This window comes from Cygnus atratus, chromosome 17, assembly GCF_013377495.2.
Source record: "Cygnus atratus isolate AKBS03 ecotype Queensland, Australia chromosome 17, CAtr_DNAZoo_HiC_assembly, whole genome shotgun sequence".
NCBI classification, from domain to species: domain Eukaryota; kingdom Metazoa; phylum Chordata; class Aves; order Anseriformes; family Anatidae; genus Cygnus; species Cygnus atratus.
Window position 1 is genome coordinate 12,210,486 of NC_066378.1, and position 20,468 is coordinate 12,230,953.

Consider the following 20,468-nt stretch of genomic DNA (forward strand, 5'->3'; position numbering starts at 1 on the left):
TTCCTCATGCTGCTGAAGAAAGACAGTCTCTGCAAAATGAAGTGTCTTCATTCCCTCCCTTCCTTTGCTTCCCATCCCATTATCTCATATCTGTGATGCTGTTTCACTGATGTATAGAAACCATTTGCAGAAACCAGGTTTCCAAGAAAAGGAGAGATTTTGGTTGTCTTAGCACCAAGCAGTGTGGGAAGTGCTTCTGTCATGTCACATACTGTGGTGGGCTGTGTTGTATTCATGAAGGAACCACTTGAATCTCTCAACTTTTTTTTTTTACTTTTTTTTTTTAAGCAGTAATTGCTGGTTTTGGCTTTTTTTTTTTTCCTTTTTCTGGGAACATGCCTCATTTTGAGGGCTGGATCTAAATGTTGCAACTTCCTAGAGCTTCATGAGAATGACATATGTGGTCTGTGCCTGGCTCTTTCCTTGCGGAGCAGGCAGTCACAGAGCAAAGTCATGGATCTGGAATTAGGAAATCCCTTCCCAAGAGTTCAAAGCAGTAGCAGAATACCAGCTGCTTTTTCAGTGGATGGTTGGTTAGCAAGAACTGCAGAGCTACACTACAGAAATGACCAATTTGCCATCCTCACGGTCGATAAATGCAATGAATCCTTTTCTGCGCCTTGCATCGTTATGTTGTCAACACTGCTGTAATATCAATGCCACGGTGTCTTTAGGTTTAGGGGAAGGGAACGCATCTCTTCCTGCAGTTTTGTAGCTTTCATGACTGGGTCATTCTGGTTTTGCAGGCTTGCGGAAGGTCATGGTCCGTGCACATCGGCAGGCATGGTGCTGGCAGGACGAGTGGTACGGGCTCACCATTGAGGATATCCGGCAGCTGGAGAAAGAGGCACAGCTGATGCTGGCTCAGAAGATGGCCCAGTTCTGCAGCGAAAATGATACTGAGCAGCATGGAGTGAAGGACACTCCTGGTGAGAAGGATGTTGAGGCCGACACAGTTTCACCTGTGGACACAGAAGATGCTGCTAGTAACAGTGAAACAGCCTCTGGGAGATCACTCACCAAGCAGTGGTCCACTTCTTCCAAGTCCTCACGGTCTTCAAAGAGAGGAGGTAAGATGCTGATGATGATTTACTCCTCTGAACTGTGTGGAGGTTGGGCTTTAGAAGCGTGACCATGGCAGCACTTTTGGGACAACACACGTTTCTCCTGGGAGTCCTTTCAGCTCTCATAGGAGGCTTTTTCTGCTGGTGTTGTAGGCTCAGTCTTCTCAGGTGGCCTCTTGTGGGCCTGGGAATGTTTGTAGTTATCCCACAAGTGTGACTCTCAAAGTGACATGTGGCAGACTTCTTACAAATCTCAAAAGCAGAGGAATTATAAAAAACGGTAGAAGAGCAGGAAGGAGCTGGGTGGCAGTGCTGGGTGTCAGAAGATGACAAACAAAGCAGTGCAGAGAAGGTTAGTCCCTGTTACCCACGAGCCACTGGTGGCTTTTACAAGTCCTGATCCTTCAGGAATGTTCCCTTCTGGATGCCTGCCTGTGTGCTGTGACCTGCCTGGCTCTATGGAACCAGCCCAGCAGCGGGTGGCTGTTAACTGCTCCCGTCTTCCAGGAGGCAGTTACCAACAGGCACCCCGGGCACCTGGGCTGTGGTTACACCTCACCACATGCCGTTCATTTCGAAAGCGGGCGTTTGGCTCCGTGGGTGCCGCAGCACAGCTTACACAGCATGGTACCGCATTGGCTGCTGGAGAAATTAAGGCAGGTCACCGTACTCTGAAACCAGGTGGGTGGGGGCTGCTGCCTTTCGTGGTTGGTAATGCTGCGTGGTGGCTGTTTGGGGACCAAAACTCCCAGTCTGGGACTAGGTGAGACCATGGATCAAGATTACGTTCCCCTTTAAATACCATTCAGCAAGTTTTCAGGATCTTGCTGTTAAAGCCCCTGTAAGGGCTCAGCTTTGAGTCCTGAACGTCATCATTCACCTCTCCACCAGCAGTCACCTTTATCTTTTTTTTTTTCCTTTTATTTTTCCCCCACGTTAAACTCCTCCTTTCTTTGAACCATTCTGTACAAAGGGGTGAATCCTCAGCAAGTGACAGAAAGAAGGCTTGAATATTCAACAGTTCCCTCTCCTTTTAGTCAGGCACAGCTGATATCTGGGTAATAGCTCTCGCAGCAAGAGGGGAAAAAAATCTTGAATTTTCTGAAAACCCCAAGGGGCAGCATTTCTTCCAGTGACAGTGGAAGGGGCATCTGAGTGAGCGAAGCTTATCTATCCATCTCTCATATGTACTAAATATTGGGAGTTGATTCTCAATTTTTATTTACCACTCTATCACTGATTTCATCACAGGGTGAATGAGATATGAGCAGTAGTTTTGCCTCGTGATGACTCACCAGAGTGAGCCCTGGGGAAGAACCTACCAGACGCTTCATAAATTGTTGGATAAAGATAAAAATGCTGGCTACTTCTCTTGCACCAGGATTTTATAGCGATGTGCCCATCTCTCATTATGCTCTTTGTTATGAAACCCCTCTTCCAGTGCTGACACATTCATTGGCAGCTGTAGCTTAAGACCTTTTAGGGTTTTACTTAAAGGTTTTCGCTGGTAGCAAAGCGTGAATTTGCTTTAAACTGCAGATTGCCTCAGCTTTTACAGGAAAAAGTAATGAAAGAAATGAATTGTGTTGTGCTGAGAAGTACGTCACACGGATATTTTAATCCTTCTTCATGCTGGCAGCGTATTAACATATGGAAGCAAGGAGGGCTGTCTCGACGAACCGCTACCTTCTGCTGAAAAAAGCACCGCCGCTCCCCAAAAGATCTCAGTCTTTTCTATACCATGCGAGCGAGACCTCTGGTGATAGCAGGACCCTTGTCGCCATCCTATATGTTGTTATATGCTCTATTTTTAGCAACTATTATGCGAGTGCCTTGACGTCACGCCGGCGTGAATTAGCGCTGCTCTGCCGAGCTCCCCCTGCTCCCAGAGGGGTGGGCGGTGGGGTAGCTGGGGGCTGCCCAGCCGGCGCTGAGCTGCAATTAGATGACTGCACAGGGTCTCCGTCGTCTTTGCATGTGACAATCAGGGAGCAAAATTAGAATCAGAAGCGTTTTGCTCACATATTCAATGCTGTTACAACGAGCCTGAAAGAGCTTGTGCAGCTCTCGCAGGAACTGGAGCATTTCAGTGTCTTTGCACACGCTAAATGGGAATTTGTCAGTCTCCTCAGGTTTTTGCTGTGTTAGGTTGGGTGGCTGCTGCAAGGGCTTTGTGTGTGCTCCGTCTGTGACATGCAAGAGCGATCTGAAAGAGGGGAGGAACTGTGTCTCCTGTTCTTTGAGCAGTTTCCTTCACCGGACTGCGTTTCTGGGACACGTTCAGTCAAGCAGTGTTCAGGCTGCATCATTACTAAAATATATCTGAATAAAATAGTGCTGTAATGCGTTTATATATGGTGCAGGGAGCTCCGGAGGGGAAAGTAAAAGGGAGCAGGTGGTTGTGAGGAAAGGAGAGTGAGCAGGAACCAGAAGGATTGTTGGGTTTTCTCTTCGCTACACCAGGACAGCTGCTCTGTCAGCTCCCCTATGAAGTAGTTGGATAACATGTTGTTTAAATCATTCAAGTTTAAAGTTTAAATAGATCTCTAATCCAATTTGTGTGGAAGCAATTTCCTTCCAGAAAACAGATTATTTCTATCCAGGCTGCTCTGCTGAGCTACCCACCCAAAAGTTAGCAAAGCAGAGGCTTGGCTTGTGTGCTGATTAAAGGCACGAAGAAAGCTTCCAATCAGTCTGCTTCCTTCCTAATTGCAAACTTTAAAACCCAGCTGATTTTGCACGTCCTACTAACAATTATAAATAGCTGCCATTCAAAATAGCTTAAGAGTGATACAAACAGCTTGCTTTAATGTAACGTCTTGCTGGCAGGTTATAACAACAGTAAACAAACAGGATCTGTAAAACGGTACACTGACATCACAGCAGCATCATCGGGGTTTTGTGTTTTTAATATTGCAGCAGTGAATTTTCATAGAGAACACACGACTCTTCCTCCAGCAAAGATCATGTTGGGAACTCTCTGTCTTGTCGATGTAGCATATCGCATAAGGCTTTTTTGTTTCTTCCAGCAAGTCCCTCACGCCATAGTATCTCTGAGTGGAGGATGCAGAGCATTGCCAGGGATTCGGATGACAGCTCAGATGATGAATACTTTGATGCACATGGTACGTGGAGCCTAAATTACCATCATTTATTACCTGAAATGGTGGGGGAAGAGGACGGAAAGCATGAGAGGCTGGGGGGTGAGTGGGGAAGGAAGCAAGACTTTTTGGCTTTGTTTAAAGTCTGTTCCTTTCTAACCAAGCTGTGTGCAGTGTCAGTGCAGCTTCTTCGAGCTTCCCCAGCATCACTCAGCAGACTCTTATATTTAACAGCAACGTTTCAGATTGTGTGATATGTCTGAAGTGATCTTGAGCAGTCTTAAGCTTTTGGAGCTGTATTTGATTTGGTGCAAATGTGTGGGTAAAATTCAGCAATGCTAACTGGACGGTGGGTGTGTCTTAATGATTCTGATTCAGTAAGGCGAGATTTTTTTTTTTATTATTTTTTAATCAGTAAAAGGTATGATTAATTGTCCTGTCCGGGCTTGAAGAGACCAAAATTTGCCTTATTAACTCCTTATTCTCCTGTTCCTAGAAATACAGTAGTGAATGCAGCGGGGTAATTCATGTGCCAAAATTCATCAGTGTTCATTGCAGAATTCCCAGAATAATTTTGACTGTTCATATTAGGAGAAAGCTGTGGTGTTTTTTTTTTCCTTTTTTTTCTGTGCATGTTTGTGAAGAAGCTTTGTGCCACTGCGTTCATTTTATACATTGTACTTAATGTGTGTTTTAAGCCTGAGAGGCTCCATCTCTGCTGACAACAGATGGACCCTTCTCTCGGCTCGTAATGCTAATCTAAGTTCTGTGCGCAACGCGTGCAGCTGGAGTTGGTGACCTTTCTGTGAAATGGAGTTGTTAGAAGATCACACCCCAGTTTTGTAAAGCAGAAATTCAGTAATGTTCAGCTAAAGTTCAGTCTCAAAAAATTGATAGTGTCATGCTCCAGAAGACTTGTCTCATCAAGTATTTAGGCACACATCCTAAATTCTGGGGTAAAATGCGGCATGCTTTTGGGACTTGCACAATAGCAGCTCCAGTGGCCAGTGTGCTTGTAAATCAAGATGATGAATGTGTCTTTTGCCCAGAAAGAGAAGGGCCAACTTCATTTAAGTGTCTCTATTAACTTATGTAGCATCTACAAAAACTTTGTAGGGATTTATTGTAGCAATATACATACAAGAAAAGGGGAGTGAGTCATTGAAATGGCATCGCTGCTATCCACCCTCTTTTTTTGGCTTTTTAACTACTCAGTAATAAAACTGAGATGGAGACAGCTCTGCCTGGGATGCAGGCCCCCAGGGAATCCCTGGAGTGCTCCTGAGGGGCCTGGGAAGGAGAACTAACAAAAATGCGTGCCACGGTTGGCATCTGCCCCTCTGTTGCAATACTTTGAGGAGTTTACAAGGAAAAGCAGCAGCTCCTCTTCTGCTCGTACACAGTGCACCTCCCTTTATGTACAGGTTGTGCTCTGCAGTCCCCGCACAGCTGGGTTTGAGAAGTCTGCCTAATTTAATGGGATTCTGGCTTATGAGCGTGCTGTTCAACACAGCCCTCTCTTCGGGAGGGACCTCTCAATGCAGGTGTCAGCTCCTGGCTCTGGGTCTGTGAGCAGGGGCTGAGCACAGGTGCGGCTCATCCTGCCCAGGAGGCTTTCAGGGTCGGTGCCACGGGAACTGGCATGGATCAGGATGCGAGCCGACACCCAGCAGAGTTCCTCAGCAGTGCTTCCCAAATACACACGTGTTTCCTTGCTGTGCAGTGGGCGTACCCCGAGCCTGGGAAGCCGCCTTGTCTTGGGCTTCCCACTCATCCCCGTGCACTGGCATGCTATGGTAAAGATGGTGACAAATACAGTAATATCTAATTTTTATCCTGTAATAAATGCTAATAACAGGAGTAGTATCCCTTTCAGTGATCACTTAAGCAGTAATAAGGGCTGTAATTAAACCTCTCGTGGAAATAAATTCAACGTTTAGCTTAAGTTGCTGAAGGAGCTTGGAGTGCTATCTTCCCCCTAATTCTCTGCCAGCACGCGTGTCGCACGCACATGCTTTCCCCTTGCTCTTAACAGGTAGCTCTGCACTGCCTCGTGCAGGGAACGGGGGATTTACTCAGATTTTTTCCATAGCTGAAAAAGGAAATGGCATGCTGATACCAGGTTTCCAGGTTGCTGTCTTTTTATGGTCAATGTGTAAATAGAAACTCCTAAAAATGATTGGTCTTTGCTTGGCTTGCGCTTAGATCTGAGCTGCTAGCTCAGATATGCTGAAAAGAGTAATATATCTCATAGTCTTTTTGTTCCTGATTCTAGGATTCTTCCAACTAATTATCTTCTTAGTAACTGTACAGCAACAAGGGGGAATCCGAGGCTGGGTCTCCAAAGATTACAGCTTTTCAGATTGTCAAGACATCTGTAAATGCTGCTGTTATTATTATGTTTACAGCTCTTTATTAAATTTACAAGCCCAAAATTTTCAGGAAAGAAATAATAAGCACAGAACAATAAATAAATTAGAAACCAATTAACCTCTGCAACAGTAAAAGATGCATCCTTAATGTAAAAAAAAAAAAAAAAAAAGAAACCAGCAGCTCCTACCAAAAGCATCATCGTAAGACTTGAACTGCTGCTGTTTGCTTTGCTGTGGGTTCAAACGGCAGCTCCAGGGCTCTGGGCTCTGTTTCTTTCACCAGAAAGCCCAATTTGGGCTTTTGCTGCTGGCAGTTAGGGCTGTGCAGTGCCTCCACGTGTTGTGTGGGTGTAGAGCATGAGCCCGCTGTCCTTGTCCCCCAGCCTGGCACTGATCCTCTGGGGGCTCATACAGAGCAAGGCTGTTACCCTTTCTGGATATTGCTGGGGGGTGTTTTATAGGGACTGCCCTTCATATGCCTGTTCCTTTTTGTTACGCTTCTAGGAACATCATATTTTTGGGACCCTCGTTCTTTATCAACTGTAGTAAAATTAGCCAGGGAAGAGGATCTCGAGGTAGGAGGGAAATGGCAGACACTCAGGCAGTGTGGTCTTGTCTCCTAAGGAAATTGGGCTAAAGATAGCCTAGGGAGTTTATGTTTCCTTTATTACTCATGCCTTTTTAGGTATTCAGTCCTATTAACAATAGTGATCCTTATCGCTGCTTCCCCCAAAGACCTCACTTAGCTTTCAAACAACTCAGGGAGGATCATAGTAGTGAACGTTGCTTTGTCCTCTCCTGTACTGGAACCTACTGGCTGCTCTGGCATCCTCGAGCGGTGTTACAAGGTGGTGCCAAGCAGAAAGCATGGCAAGGATAACATCAAACTTGGTGCCTCAAATGGTAGTGTTAAAAATCCATAGGATTTTTTCCACATCTTAGGATTTTTGTTTGTTTACCAACATGCAACTAAAAGGTCTTATTTTCATTTCAGAATAGGCTTTTGAATATATTGTATAACAAAAGCTATATTTAACAAAAGCTGGTAAAGTCTCATGTTTTATTATGACTTAAACCATTCAAATGTTTATGAGATTACATAGAGCTGTGGGGTCTTTTGTTTAAAATTCTGTTCTGTGCTCTTGCCTGTATACATATTTGTATGTGTGTGACTCTCAAAACATCTGTTTTTAAAGAGGACTTGTCTGACAATGAGGAAATGTTCCCGAAAGAAATAACCAAATGGAGTTCCAATGATCTGATGGATAAAATCGAAACCCCTGAATGCGATGATGTCCAGGGTAATTTTTATTTTTTTTTTAGTCAAAGCTGTGTGTGATATTTCACAGTATTTCCAGGTAATTGTTACAGCCCCAGTCTGAAAAACGTAAAACTTGTTATCTTCGTCTCATAAAAGGAAAAGCTGAGACAGAGCACAAAAATGACTGCCCAGTGCTGCTGAAAAAGAATTGCCCAGTGGGAGCTGGGATAAGGAAGCTCTCGATTCTCTTTATTTTCCACGTTGGTTGGGTGCCTTTGTGCCACAGCCAGGATTCTCTCATATAATGATGAAATATTCCAGCTCCGTCTTGAATTACTCAAATTTCTCCTGGCTTTTCTTTCCTCTTGCTCCATCCTTTGTTCTTATCCGTACCTGCCTTGGTTTTATTTTCTGCTCGTTTCGAAAAGAAGCTGACTCCTCAACCAGATCGATTCATGTAGCAGCACAGTAGAAGCTGACACCTAGGCTTTCTGGTACAAAGTCGGTCTGTCTAGGCACAGACACACGAACACATCAGATCTCTGTTCCCCCCGAACAGTTCAAACCGTTCCTTTTATTTTCCCCACAATTTGATCCTTTCTGACAATTGTGCAGGGATTTCCCGTTGTTGCCATGCTTAATGCAGTAAGGATGCTGGGTTGCTGTAATGAGAGAATAGCGTGCTCGTGTTCTGTTGCTTACTGAGGTTATGAGAAATTGCTGGAAAATAAGTGACCTGCCATTGCCCAGGCTTTGCTGGTGGAGGGAGGCGGGTGGGAAAGAGAGGGCAATTAGATGAAATAATTAAAGCGCTATGAGGCAAAAAGGCTGAGAGGCATTGGCACAATCTGCCTGTATGGGAAGACCGTCTTTGCCAAAGTGTCTTGCAGTGCCGATGTTTTAAACCTCTGTGCTTCCAGGTGACTTGTATCACGAGACATCAGCAGAGTACCACGTTGGCTCCAGCGTAGAGAGGCTCAGCATCATTGAAGTAAGTGCTTTGGTTTCTTATAATGAGATCCCTTGTTGCTGGAAAGTCTCCCTGTGGGGTAAATGGGGTAAACTGTTTCCATTGCTGCGAGCGGTGTCTTGTCTTTGTGTGTTGTTTGGAGCCACGCTGGCATGCTCTGTACTCCAAGGCTAGGCTTAAGGGATTATTTCACCTGTCTTTTGAACATCATATCGAAAATTCTCTGTCGTTTGCAGGCAGTGTCAGGTATCCAGCTGGAAAAAACACAGATCCTGTGGGGATAACTGCTGCCTGAGGCACTGCTGGTAGAGCTGCCCTGATAATGCCAAATGAGCTGGTGGAGATGTGGGAGCAGGAGAGCCGTGTTCCTGCAGCACCACGGTGCAGGCTGCCGTAGTCCCACTGACACAGCTGTGCTGTAGCCCACTCCTCTGAGCTGCTCAGGGACTTGTTTGGAAACCAGTTATAGCACAGCTTGTATCAGAGTTTTGGATAAAATAATAAATAATTACCCCCCTGGCTTTCCAGATTTTGAATATACAGGCTTTTACAATTCAGAGTCCTAGCGAGACCGCGTGTCATGGAGTGGCTGTACTCATCCTACCCTGCAAGCATCTGTGCTGCACAGATGTAGCTGCTTGCAGAGTGCCTGCTGAGCCCAAGCTATGTCACAGTCAAAGACCATGAGTGTGGTATGGTCTTTGGTACTATTCTACATGCCAAGCTGTACGTTCATGGTGCTTTGGTTTTGCTTTAGAGACCGAGGGCTATAGGGAGAGTGGGTGGCTGGGTATGGGAATGGCTCCAGCCCACTCAACATAAGCCACCCACAAGTTACAGCCCTAAGATTTCACCTAGAGGCTGAAAAGGTGCAGAGAAGTTGCTGTCTTGCTACACAGGCTTGGATTCCTCCCATTTCTGGCTTCATTTTAGAAAAAGAGCTTGAAAGTGAAGTGAAAATGCCTGCTATTTGTAGTTGTTCACAAATAGTCCACTAAAACAGTTCAAAATTCCTAGCCACCATTGTGGGGACTTCCAGTTTACCAAAAGGTAGTCCAAGAATCAGGTGTCTTAAGTGACTCCAGATCTCACAAGGAAGTTCGAAACAGCCACCTCCACCCCAAACTAATCAGCAGTTGCTTGCATGTTCCCCACTTCCTTTAAGGGCAGAGGTTAATGAACTGGAAGGGAAAGGTGCCTCCAAATGACTGCTGATAAGCCTCCAGATGACCTGAGCTTGGTGACTCATGTTGTTCTCCAAATGAGCACTTAAACATTTGGCTGAAAGCTGAAGCGGTGCTGAGATGTGGAGAGAACTCCTCCCATGCCTCCAGCCAGGCAAAAGTTCACCTTGCAAGCACCGTAAACTGGAATCAGAGGTTTAAAGAGCAGACATTAACACAATGTAATAGTACTAAATAATTAAAGGCCATTCTTGCGCAGGAAGTCTGGAAAATCTTTGTTACAGACTTGGATGTGAATTTTAATGCTTCTGGTGGGCTGTGTATTAACACATGCTTTAACATTATCTGGTAAAAATGCAAGCTAGCTGCTAGGCTGCTAATGTGTGCCTGGGCATGCTTCCCTCCCACCAGCATGTTCGTCAGGGGCTCAATTACTGCTCAAAAGACAACAGGCGACTAAAGATGCTAAAATGAAAAGAATTTGCCAAATAGAAAATCCTGCTGCCTCTTACCCCTTCCTTACCCCCTCCCAATGGCTACAGGGAGTTGCTTTCCTCTGGGGAGGTAGCCAGGATGTTCTCAAATGTTCTCTGCTAGCCTGTGGGATGAGACACAGGAGAAAAGATCAGCACCTCCTGCTTCCACATGTCTCAGAGGTGTAGGGGTAGTGGGATTTGAGTCTGCATGGGAGCCATTAACACTGAAAGCCTTGACAGTGGACAGATATTAAAAATAGTTTGTGCTCCATTGTGTTATAATGTGCAACCAGCACAAGTGGATGTTCTTGTACCTGCTCTTGGGGCATCAGAATTGGGTGTACAGCTGTACTGGTGGTGATAATCCTCTCCAGTTCAGATACAAACTACAGGCTGCCTGTTACGGCAAGGAATTTATTCGATGCAGGAAGCAAAGTACCTGGACAGCCGTGATAAAAGCCCTTACTGTGTTCATGCAGCAGCCTCCCAGACAGATGTTGGCCAGTCCTCGGTTACAGGAAACTTAAGTTTTTTGTCTTCAGTTCCTCTTTTCTAACAATACAAGCAAATCTGAAGCCTTAAACATGTTTCTAATTTCTCTCTTAGGCAAGCAGAGGCAGTGATTGATCTCTTCTTACATCTTCTTTCCCCAGTAACCTCCCACTTGCACACCTGTTTGACCTCATTTGTTAATTTTGCCGAATACAGGTTTTACTGCCAGCTGCTGCTGAGCACAGCACCCCAACATAAAGCAACACCCGTCCTTTAGTTCTTTATTTTCCACCCTAACTCACAAAAGCAAAGTCTTTACCTCTGCCATGTTTTGCCTGGTTGCAATTTATTTAACTTGGTTTTGACTTTCAGCATTCCACCTGCTTGGGACAGGCAATTACACTGAGGCTGTGTGGGCATTTGTGCGTGCACCTGTGTGGGAAATAAGACCTGAAAGGAGGAGTCAGGTTCTCTGCTGTTGCATCTAGATGTGTCTGAGGACCATTTCCATAAATTAAGCACGTTCCCTCTTCAAGACAGTTTAGTTTCTTACCCAAAACATGGAGAGATTATTCTAAATTTTCATGCTTCCTGCCTTAAGAAACCTTATTTTCAGCATACGCTTATTCAGGATCAGTTTATGCTCTTTTGTTCCTGTGCCTGCACTGTCCTCTGAATTAAGTATCTCTCTTCCTTCCCTAGCTTTCTTTTCTCATCTCCACTGTGTTTGAGAGCAGGCATTTCATCCTCCTATGGCATTGATGTGGCTAATGCACGTATTATAGGTACCATGTATTAGCTGGGGAGAGAAAATGTGATAAAATTTGCATAAAATGCACATGGGACAAATACAATTTCTTTGCAGAACAAGCCTTCCTACTGTGTTCTGTTTCATCCCCACCTAGGACGAGTCGGTGCAGCCGTTAATGCAGCCAAGTAAAATCCATGTCCTCCTTTTGGTACTCCACGGGGGGAACATCCTGGACTCGGGAAGTGGTGATCAGAGCTCTAAGCAAGGGGATGTCAACACCATCACGACCGTGTTTGACACAGTGATGAGGGTACATTACCCAGCTGCTCTTGGACACATTGCCATCAGGCTAGTCCCTTGCCCAGCCATCTGCTCTGAAGCCTTTTCGCTGGTGTCCAGGTAAGTGGATGGGTTAAATTTTGTGCTTGCCTTTTTTTTTTTATCCATGAAATATTCTGTATGTGGTAGTGATAGCTCTGACCACACTTTGAGAATGCACTTATTTAATATACTAGAGAGGCATTCAATCTCGATTTCATACTTAGCTGCAGTGAATACAGTAATCATGCAGCAAGAGTTCTGTGATTGATTTATTCTAATTAATCCAATAAATACTAAGGCTTTAATTCCTTGTCTGAGGGTTGTTCTATCACTGTAAGTATGTTGTCCTTGAAGATTTACGTTTGATGGGAGGGAAAGATTTATTAAGCTCTCAGCCATTCACATTGGAGTAAATGGCCTTTTTTATCTTGGTGCTTTTTTTTGCCTTTTTTTTTAGCGATCCTCATTACTAACTGTACTGTCTGTAAATGGTTTTCCCCACTCTGCATCTTAGGCTGAGTATTTCCAATCTCTCTTGCCCTCTCCAGCCTCAGCCCATATAGCTATGATGAAGGCTGCCTATCCAACAGCCAGGACCACATTCCCCTTGCTGCACTCCCTCTGCTAGCGACATCATCCCCGCAGTACCAAGAAGCAGTAGCCACAGTCATCGTCAGAGCCAACCAGGCCTACAGCGAGTTCATCAGATCCCAGGAGGGCATGTCATTCAATGGCCAGGTGAGCCAGCAGCTGTTTATAGCCACAATGAAAGGAAGAGCAAGCGAAGCAATTTCCTTCTGAAGCTCTATTTTCGTTACTCTCTCAGGAGGGATGGAAACACGACAGTGTTGAGCTGCAGTAAGAAAGCGTGCTTCCATTTCTTTCTGAAAGAGAGAGAGATTATTGCTTTTGCTCTGTCTTGAACCTTTGGGATTCCAAACAAAGTCAGAGCTTGTGTTCAGAAATGAAGCTACAAAGCTGTGAAGTTAATCAATTTTCAGCATGACACACCTTTCCAAATCAGGAATGCTACCTTTGTTACTAAATGTGATCTCTACTCCCATTGCAAACCAAGGCTGTTTGAGTGTTCCTGTCTTTAAAGGACCTTCAGCAGCTCTCACTGGGGTTGCCTGTTGCAAAAGTGGGTTTCTTTTTTGAGACAGCACAGCTGCTGCGCCCTGTAAATACCATGGCTGAGCATCACACCTCTGCAAGCAAAGGCACTCTCTGGCCCAGTGGGATTTAAGCTATTGAACAGGCTGTACCCACTGCTCTGCTGCAGTGTGATTTATCCACCCCAAGTTTATTCCCAGCCCTGCGGCCCCAGACGGCCTTCTCCTGCTCAGGGGTCTCAGTGCTGTATTGTGCCTATCTGCTGAACACACTTGGAGGCAGGACAGCATTATCTCCTCACAGCGCAAACAGGGAACAGAGGCACAGGGAAGCTTGCCTGAAGTAGCACAGAGAGCTGGTGAGGAGGGAATAGAGCTTGTCTTTTTGAGGCTGGAGTTAGGGCCGTAGTCAGCACTCTGTGTTGCTTTCACCCTGTTCCAGTGGGCTGGTGGGGACAGCCAGAACATATTAGCTGTGTTAGCTAGTAGAAGTCTGCAGGGTCTGAATGGATGTTCATTGACAAAATAGATTTACTGGTAAAAGCACTGGTTATCCTGTTACAGCAGCTTTCCCAGGTATAATCCAGCACTCCTTTTAACTGCCGTTTCTCAACTGAAGTCAAAGGGCTCTTCCCCGCCCCACTTCTGTTGCCTTTTTCAGGTCTGTTTGGTAGGAGATTGTGTTGGAGGAATTCTGGGATTTGATGCCTTATGCTACAGCAATCAGACAGTGTCCGAGAGCCAGAACAGCAGTCGGCGAGGGAGTGTTGTGAGTGTCCAGGTAATGCTGGTTCTCAGTGTCTGTTGGGAATGGGTCTGCTGGCCACAATGCCTCCACGGCCCCTGATTTTAGTAAGGATCTTTGCATGAAAGACCAAAGACTCTCTTCTTACTTGGTGGCCGGGCCAACAGGTATGTCCTAGAGCATGTCTCAGGACTTGGTGGCTTTGCTCTGAATGGGATTTTTGTGTAGATGGGGAGAGGAGGATGGAAGGAGGAAGATAAATGTGGGTGTATTCCTGATTCAGCTGCCAGAGTGGTAAATCCATGTATTTCAAATCCCAGGATACCGACCTCCTGTCTCCTGGAATAACAGTGAACAACACCTATTGCTCCAGTGGCTCTAATCTGGAAGCCAGCAGACACCTCAGCAGGAGCAACATCGATATTCCCCGTAGCAATGGAGAAGATCCAAAGAAGCAGCTGCCACGAAAAAGGAGTGATTCATCCACCTACGAACTGGACACAATCAAGCAGCATCAAGCCTTTCTTTCAAGGTAAGATTTAGAAGAAACAGAACCAGCAATATTCTGGAGCTGAGATCAATGCACCTAGGAAACTTGAATGTTGCTTTGTCATCCTGTGACAAGGAAGGTGGAGGAAAGTGTAATTTTAGATTGGAGGAGTATAGATTTCATTGAGTGTGTTGTATATACAAAAAAAAAAAAAAATTAACAGCACCATTAGTGGCAGGGAGAGAATCCAGCTGCTCTACTGCCTTTGTATTACAATGGGAGGAAGCAGCCCTTCATCCTGTCTCTTGACAACCCAGGCAGTCAGGTAACTGCTTTTTTGCTGTGCTGCAGTTGCAGCATAGAATGGTTTGGGTTGGAAGGGACCTTAAAAATCAGCTAATTTCAACCCCCCTGCCGTGGGCAGGGAGGTCATAAAGCAAATACATAAATAACGTGAGTGAAAACAGTGAAGCAGGATTGGGGATCGAGTGTTGCTTTAATTTCTAAGCACCTTTGAAAGCTGACCTGTTGTTGGGAAAGCTGAGCATGTGTTGAGTGTCCTTTAATTTTGGCGTAGTTCAAGTGTGAGATTGAATTGCAGTGCCCTTTCCTGTCATAGGAGTAGGTTTCTGCTGCCGGGATAGTTAGATGCTCTAGGCAAGAAGTTCTCAGCCCTCGATGGTTGGCTGACTCAGGGAGCAGCCTTCACCTACACACGAGGATTGTTGTCTCTCTGCTGTCTTACATGACTATTTGATGACTTACATGACTATATTACATGACTATTTGGCGAAGCGACCTGAGCCCCTGCATGAAGCAGGGACAGGGGATTGAGTTCTGTCCCCTGCCAGGGCTGCACCCTTGCACCAAGGTCATGTTTCAGATATGTTACTCACTGTCAAAGCCCTCAGTATCACATTGCAAAGCTTCTTCAAATGGACTTTCAGAAACATATCTGTTAACATAACTGATAAAATTTTCATAGCGGTCTTTCCATTGCTGCTGATCATTCAGGGATTACTTCTGTAAGCCCAGAGGCTTTTTCTGAGTGGTTTTTTTCTGACTCATTTGCCTCGCCTGTGGAACTGGATAGCCCATCCCTTTCTCTCCTACAGGACCAGACAGGCTGCATCATCCTCTTAATCCCTCTTCCCCCCACGTCCCAGGTGCTGAGGAGCAATGTCTCCCCCCAGCAAACGCTGTTATCTGCATTGTAACTGTGTCCAAGGCTGTTTCTTTTGTCCTGTACTGAGCTGAAATCCTGTCTTGAATTTCTGCTTCTTCGTTAATTGCAGTTGTTGCTCCAGCCCAGGGGCTCCTGTTGTCCTGCCACGTCAGGGGCCCTTTTGCAAAAGATTCATAGGAGAGAGAAAACACCAAAGGGAACGTCATTGGGGCACAGAGTTGCTATATTCAGAAAGATAAGCTGCATTTACAAAAAAAACAACAAAAAAAAGACAATAAGCTTCCCAGCTATTTCTAGCAGGTTAATAAAAGGCAATCAGATATTGTTCATACCTTGTTGAACCAGCCTCCTGTGTTACAGGAGAAAATATGAGTCATGCAAAAATGTGCTTTCTCTTCCTTGTTCTTGACCTCCAGAGCACAGACTGAGCGCAGGGAAGTGGGCTGGCGTCTTGCTGTATTTTTGCATCTGGTTTAGCAGAAGCGGTGGGCCTGCGATGGCTGAGGGATTGCACGGTGCCATCTGTCTCTTCAGATAGCTTTGTCCTGCTCCTTCTTGCTCCATCTCCTAAGGAGTGTGGCTGCTCCCTTCAGGAAGCACTCGAGGGGAGCCTGGAAAGGGCCGTCAGCGTTCAGTGCGCTGATGGGTTTCTGCACCTTTACTTCTTTGGGGCTTTCGTATCTTTTTTAATCATCCTTTAGACCTTGGGTCAAAAATAAGCCTCTCCCACATCTCAAGAGCAAGATTAATTCATGAAAAAGAGCAGCCTGATGCCACGAATTGTCTTTGCATCCTCTCCCCCTCCGGTCCCTGGCGCAGGGGTGGTTCGGGGGCAGGGGGTTCTCCTCTTCCACTGCAGCATCTTGGCAGGGTGTCACACCTGGCCCTGTCCTCAGACCTCATGCTCACAGCCATCATCGCTGAGCAGCGCAGTCATGGGCTGAGTGCCCCAGCGCTCCCGCTGTCACTAAATAATGATTTTCCCATATGAAAACTAAGCTCTGATGTGACACAGCTTCGTGCAGGAGATTGGCGGAGCAGAGCCAAGTTTTCCTAATGGGCACCGCATACTGGCAGCCTGGCATATGGGGGCCTTTCTGTCTGTGCCTATTGCAGATTTCAGCTTGTGCCAAAGACACTCATTTTTATTCATGTATCAGACCTACCCGCTTCTCTGGGATAATGCCCAGCAAGCCAGAGCAGCATCTGGAGATTACAATCACACATTTATTTTTAAATTCAGTCCTTCTGCACAACTACATTATTTCTGGCTGTGCTGTACTTGTATTATTGTAAACGAGTTGATTTGCCTCTGAAATCCATAAGCTCTTGTTTAATTAATGCACACAGTACATCTGCTGCTTTTTAAAGGGAGAACAGGGCGCTGTAGGTTGCTTGGAGCATGATGGATTCAGAGTTCCCCTTGGCTCTCGTTTCTTTTGATTGCAAAAAAGACTATCAAGTTCCCGGTAAAACGAGAGGAGCTGTCCAAATTGCTTAGCGGTACGGCTGTTCTCATTCTCTTCCGTTCCCCACGAAGAGATGCCACGGGAAGAGGAGCAAATACACAAAAAGCCTCGTACCTGCCCTGCCGTAACACGTCCGTCGTCAGGATCCTTTCTGTGGTGCGTTCATTCGGATCACGCTGCCGCTGCCCTGTCTTTGGCAAAACCCAACTTATTCTAAATAACTTTGTATTCCTTACACACGGCAAACTTAATGTGTTGCAGTCTTGACAGCTAAAATAATTGTAGCTTCACTGAAGGTGGCTTGTTTTTAAATCTGTTTCAGTGTTGCACATCTTGGCGGTGTGATCTCGGGGAGGCTCGTTCACATCACGGAACTGGGAACATACTCATTTTAGCTGTCACTGCTGTAACCTCCTGTTCCTCTCGCTTTTGACATCACTGTTTTGACTTTCTGTGATCTGTACGTCTGGCATAAGTCAGCTTATTATTTCCCTGCGGATGGTAACCAGGAGAATAGTACCGCAGGCGTGCGTGCAGGCTCCTTTAGGCAGTACCTGGCAGCGGGGCACGAGAAGAAAGAAGGTTTTGAGCACCGCTGGGAGCAGCGGCCAGCAGAGCAGAGGTGCTGTCTCTGGGGCAATGTGCTGTTTGCCAAGAAAACTCAGTCCATGTGAAACCCGCTTCTCTTCCCATCTGCATATTTGCAGCTTTTCTTTTACTGAAAAACAGCTATCCCAGAGGGGAAGCATGCGCAGGGGTGAGTGAGTGCAACGGTTCCAGGGCTCCAGATGGTGGGGAGTGAGCATCCCCATTTCCCTGAGCACGGCAGTGCCCAGCTGGGCAGCACACGCCGCATTCAGAAGCAGCAGCAGTGAGCCAGTGCTGTGGCACGCAGAGCCAGGCAAGTGCTGCGGAGCACCTGGGACTTCGTCATGGGGCTGGGTAGAGACTTCCATTTGCATCGTCCCTGACTTCAGGCCAGTAAACCTTTTATCCAGCCCAACTGCTGTGGTATCCATTTATCCTACATATTTTATAGACTCTGTTCTGATGCCTGTTAAAGTGTTTGAAAACACCCGGTTAAGATGTTGCTGGTAGTCTGTCTGCAGCTCTCCACTTGCAGTTGTAGCAGTGAGAGCCCAGCAAGGCTGCAGTCTGAATCTGCAGAACCTGGAGAGGAAAAGAAATTGCAGCTTATTGCTTTTCGGTCGTGAGAGAATGATCTCAGAAAACCTTTTGTGAACCAGGTTATTAGTGTTACACATCTGCCACTTCAGCTTTATCCCAGATCTAGCCTGCAAAGAAACACTGCTTCCTAGCACGGGGGTGGATTCCCAGGCTTGTTATCTGAGGGTTCCTGTTTCCTCTGTCTCAGTGTCCAAAGGATATGTGACGTCAAATCCCTGTTTTAAACCTCTGTATTGGCCATCCTGCACTGCACACAGGTTGAGTTTTTCAAGGAGATTTGACAACTGGAAGGAACAGAAAAAAGCTTAGACACATTCTGTATCTTCTAGGTGCAGTTACCTGGAGTTGTTGGGCTGGGGTTAAGAGGTAGTTTGAGTGGTAACAACTTGGCACATGTGGTCTCCTGGGCAAAAGAGAGGTGGGAGGGTCCTGGGTGCATGATAAAAACAATTTACCCCATGGTCACTGAGTTAATTACCCCACATTTCCATTCCCAGTGTGTGCCATGCACATGCTTGGAAATTGTGGTTCAAACTTGGTGCACAAGGATCTTAGAAACCCTCTTGCAGATTTTGATCTTTCTTTTTCTTTTTCCCCTCCCATTTTCTTTTTCTCTTTCCTTTTTAATACTGTAACATTTGTCCAACTACTTGCACGAGGAAGAAATGGGTAAGCACAACTTTCCGTAACATTTGAGAGTAAGGTGGTGGAAGGAACTCAAATGTTGACAACTAGAAAGCATAGCAGTGATGTGCGTAATAGAGTGAATCGCTGTAAATCTGCTTTTTCCCTTGGTGCTCTAGTAATTTTGCTTTGCTGGTTATTTTAGCTTGCCAATGACTGTTCTGCTAGCAGTAACCAAGTTTCTGACTCCTAAAAAAAAATAAAAAAATTTGAGGAGAGTGGAGTGTGTAAATGAACCCACTTGACGCTTGGATTTGTACAGTCTACATTATGCCAATGAAATGGGGTCATTGTTTGGGGGGACACTTTGCTGGATAATAAACTACAGTGAAGAGGCATGGTGGGTTGATTGGCACTGTTTCTTCACTTAAGAGACAGAATTCTCACAGTCGATCATTTATCTGGTCATCAATTATGAAAAACCGACATGAATAAAATTTTGTCTTTGTTTTCTGCTCTTCTTCTAGTTTACATTCTAGTGTTCTCAGAAATGACCCGGGATCCAGGCGATCTAGTAGCTCCACTATGCTGGATGGAGGAAATATTGGAAAGTTTGAGTTTGAGATCACGGACTTCTTCCTCTTTGGTTCTCCCCTGGGTCTGGTTCTTGCACTACGAAAAACTGTCATTCCAGCTCTTGACAGTAAGTCCTGATGTAAACTGCTGAGCTCTCTGAGTAAACCAGTAAAAACCAAATATTTATGTATAACATTCACTGCACCATAAGGAATCAGATCACTGTATGCTCTAGCCGATACTGATGATACAATGTATTTGTCATTTAGTTCAAAACATTAAAAATACTGTGAAATTTTTGAATCTGTAAATGATGTACTGATAAATTGTTTCCATTGATTAAACTGGAACATGAGGGAGATGATAAATCTTCAGTGTTTTTTCTGTTTTTGTAAACTTAACTGTTACCTGTTTTACACACAAATAATTACACTAACCTAACCAATAGCCATGTGATACTTGAATATTTTTTTCTCCATCTCTTTAGTCTTTCAGCTCAGACCAGCTTGCCAGCAGGTCTATAACCTGTTCCACCCTGCAGACCCATCTGCTTCACGCCTCGAGCCTCTTCTGGAGAGAAAGTTTTACCTTTTGCCCCCCTTTAATATTCCCCGTTACCAGAGGTTCCCACTGGGTGATGGCAATTCTGCTGTTCTGGGTAAGTCACTTTGGATTCATGTTAGCTTTCTGAAGGGTTATATCCACACTTCACATGAGGTTATCAAAGCAATTGGAAAGGCCAAGAAAGGGAATTGGCCCTGTAATGTTAACCTTGTTCCTGCTTTATTGGAAAAGTAGATTTCTTCCAACAAAATCAGTGCCTTGTGACTCAAATGCCTGCCATTTGTCACACAAAGGCCAGCAGCTGCTGAGAGTCAAAATGTGGTGACCTCTCTTTGAAGGTCCCTGTTTAATACCCAAGCTAGCGCTTGTGGTTGGGACTGGATGAAACATGATTAACTTGGCTGAGTTTTAGGACCTTGATGTTTGGGACGCCAGCGAAGACTGGAAGGAGCAGAGTCAATAGTGACATCATGAGATGATTTACTTGGTTGCACCCTTTGCTTTTTCATGGAACCAGCCAAA

At 45.4% G+C, this 20,468-nt stretch overlaps 1 protein-coding gene across 10 annotated transcripts in view; it reads left to right on the forward strand.

The window, feature by feature from the left end:
- Positions 1 to 20,468, forward strand: part of PITPNM2 (phosphatidylinositol transfer protein membrane associated 2) — a 135,533-nt gene that overhangs the window by 92,524 nt on the left and 22,541 nt on the right. For all 10 annotated transcript variants that reach the window (XR_007708940.1, XM_035564931.2, XM_035564930.2 and 7 more), the window contains 10 exons: positions 747 to 1,070; positions 4,094 to 4,189; positions 7,734 to 7,838; positions 8,719 to 8,789; positions 11,826 to 12,070; positions 12,541 to 12,730; positions 13,766 to 13,885; positions 14,170 to 14,381; positions 19,334 to 19,509; positions 19,870 to 20,040. Coding sequence is in view for 9 of the 10 variants with exons in the window: in XM_035564931.2 (XP_035420824.1) it covers positions 747 to 1,070; positions 4,094 to 4,189; positions 7,734 to 7,838; positions 8,719 to 8,789; positions 11,826 to 12,070; positions 12,541 to 12,730; positions 13,766 to 13,885; positions 14,170 to 14,381; positions 19,334 to 19,509; positions 19,870 to 20,040 (1,710 nt within the window). In the remaining variant the exon portion in view is untranslated. The remainder of the gene's footprint in view (positions 1 to 746; positions 1,071 to 4,093; positions 4,190 to 7,733; positions 7,839 to 8,718; positions 8,790 to 11,825; positions 12,071 to 12,540; positions 12,731 to 13,765; positions 13,886 to 14,169; positions 14,382 to 19,333; positions 19,510 to 19,869; positions 20,041 to 20,468) is intronic.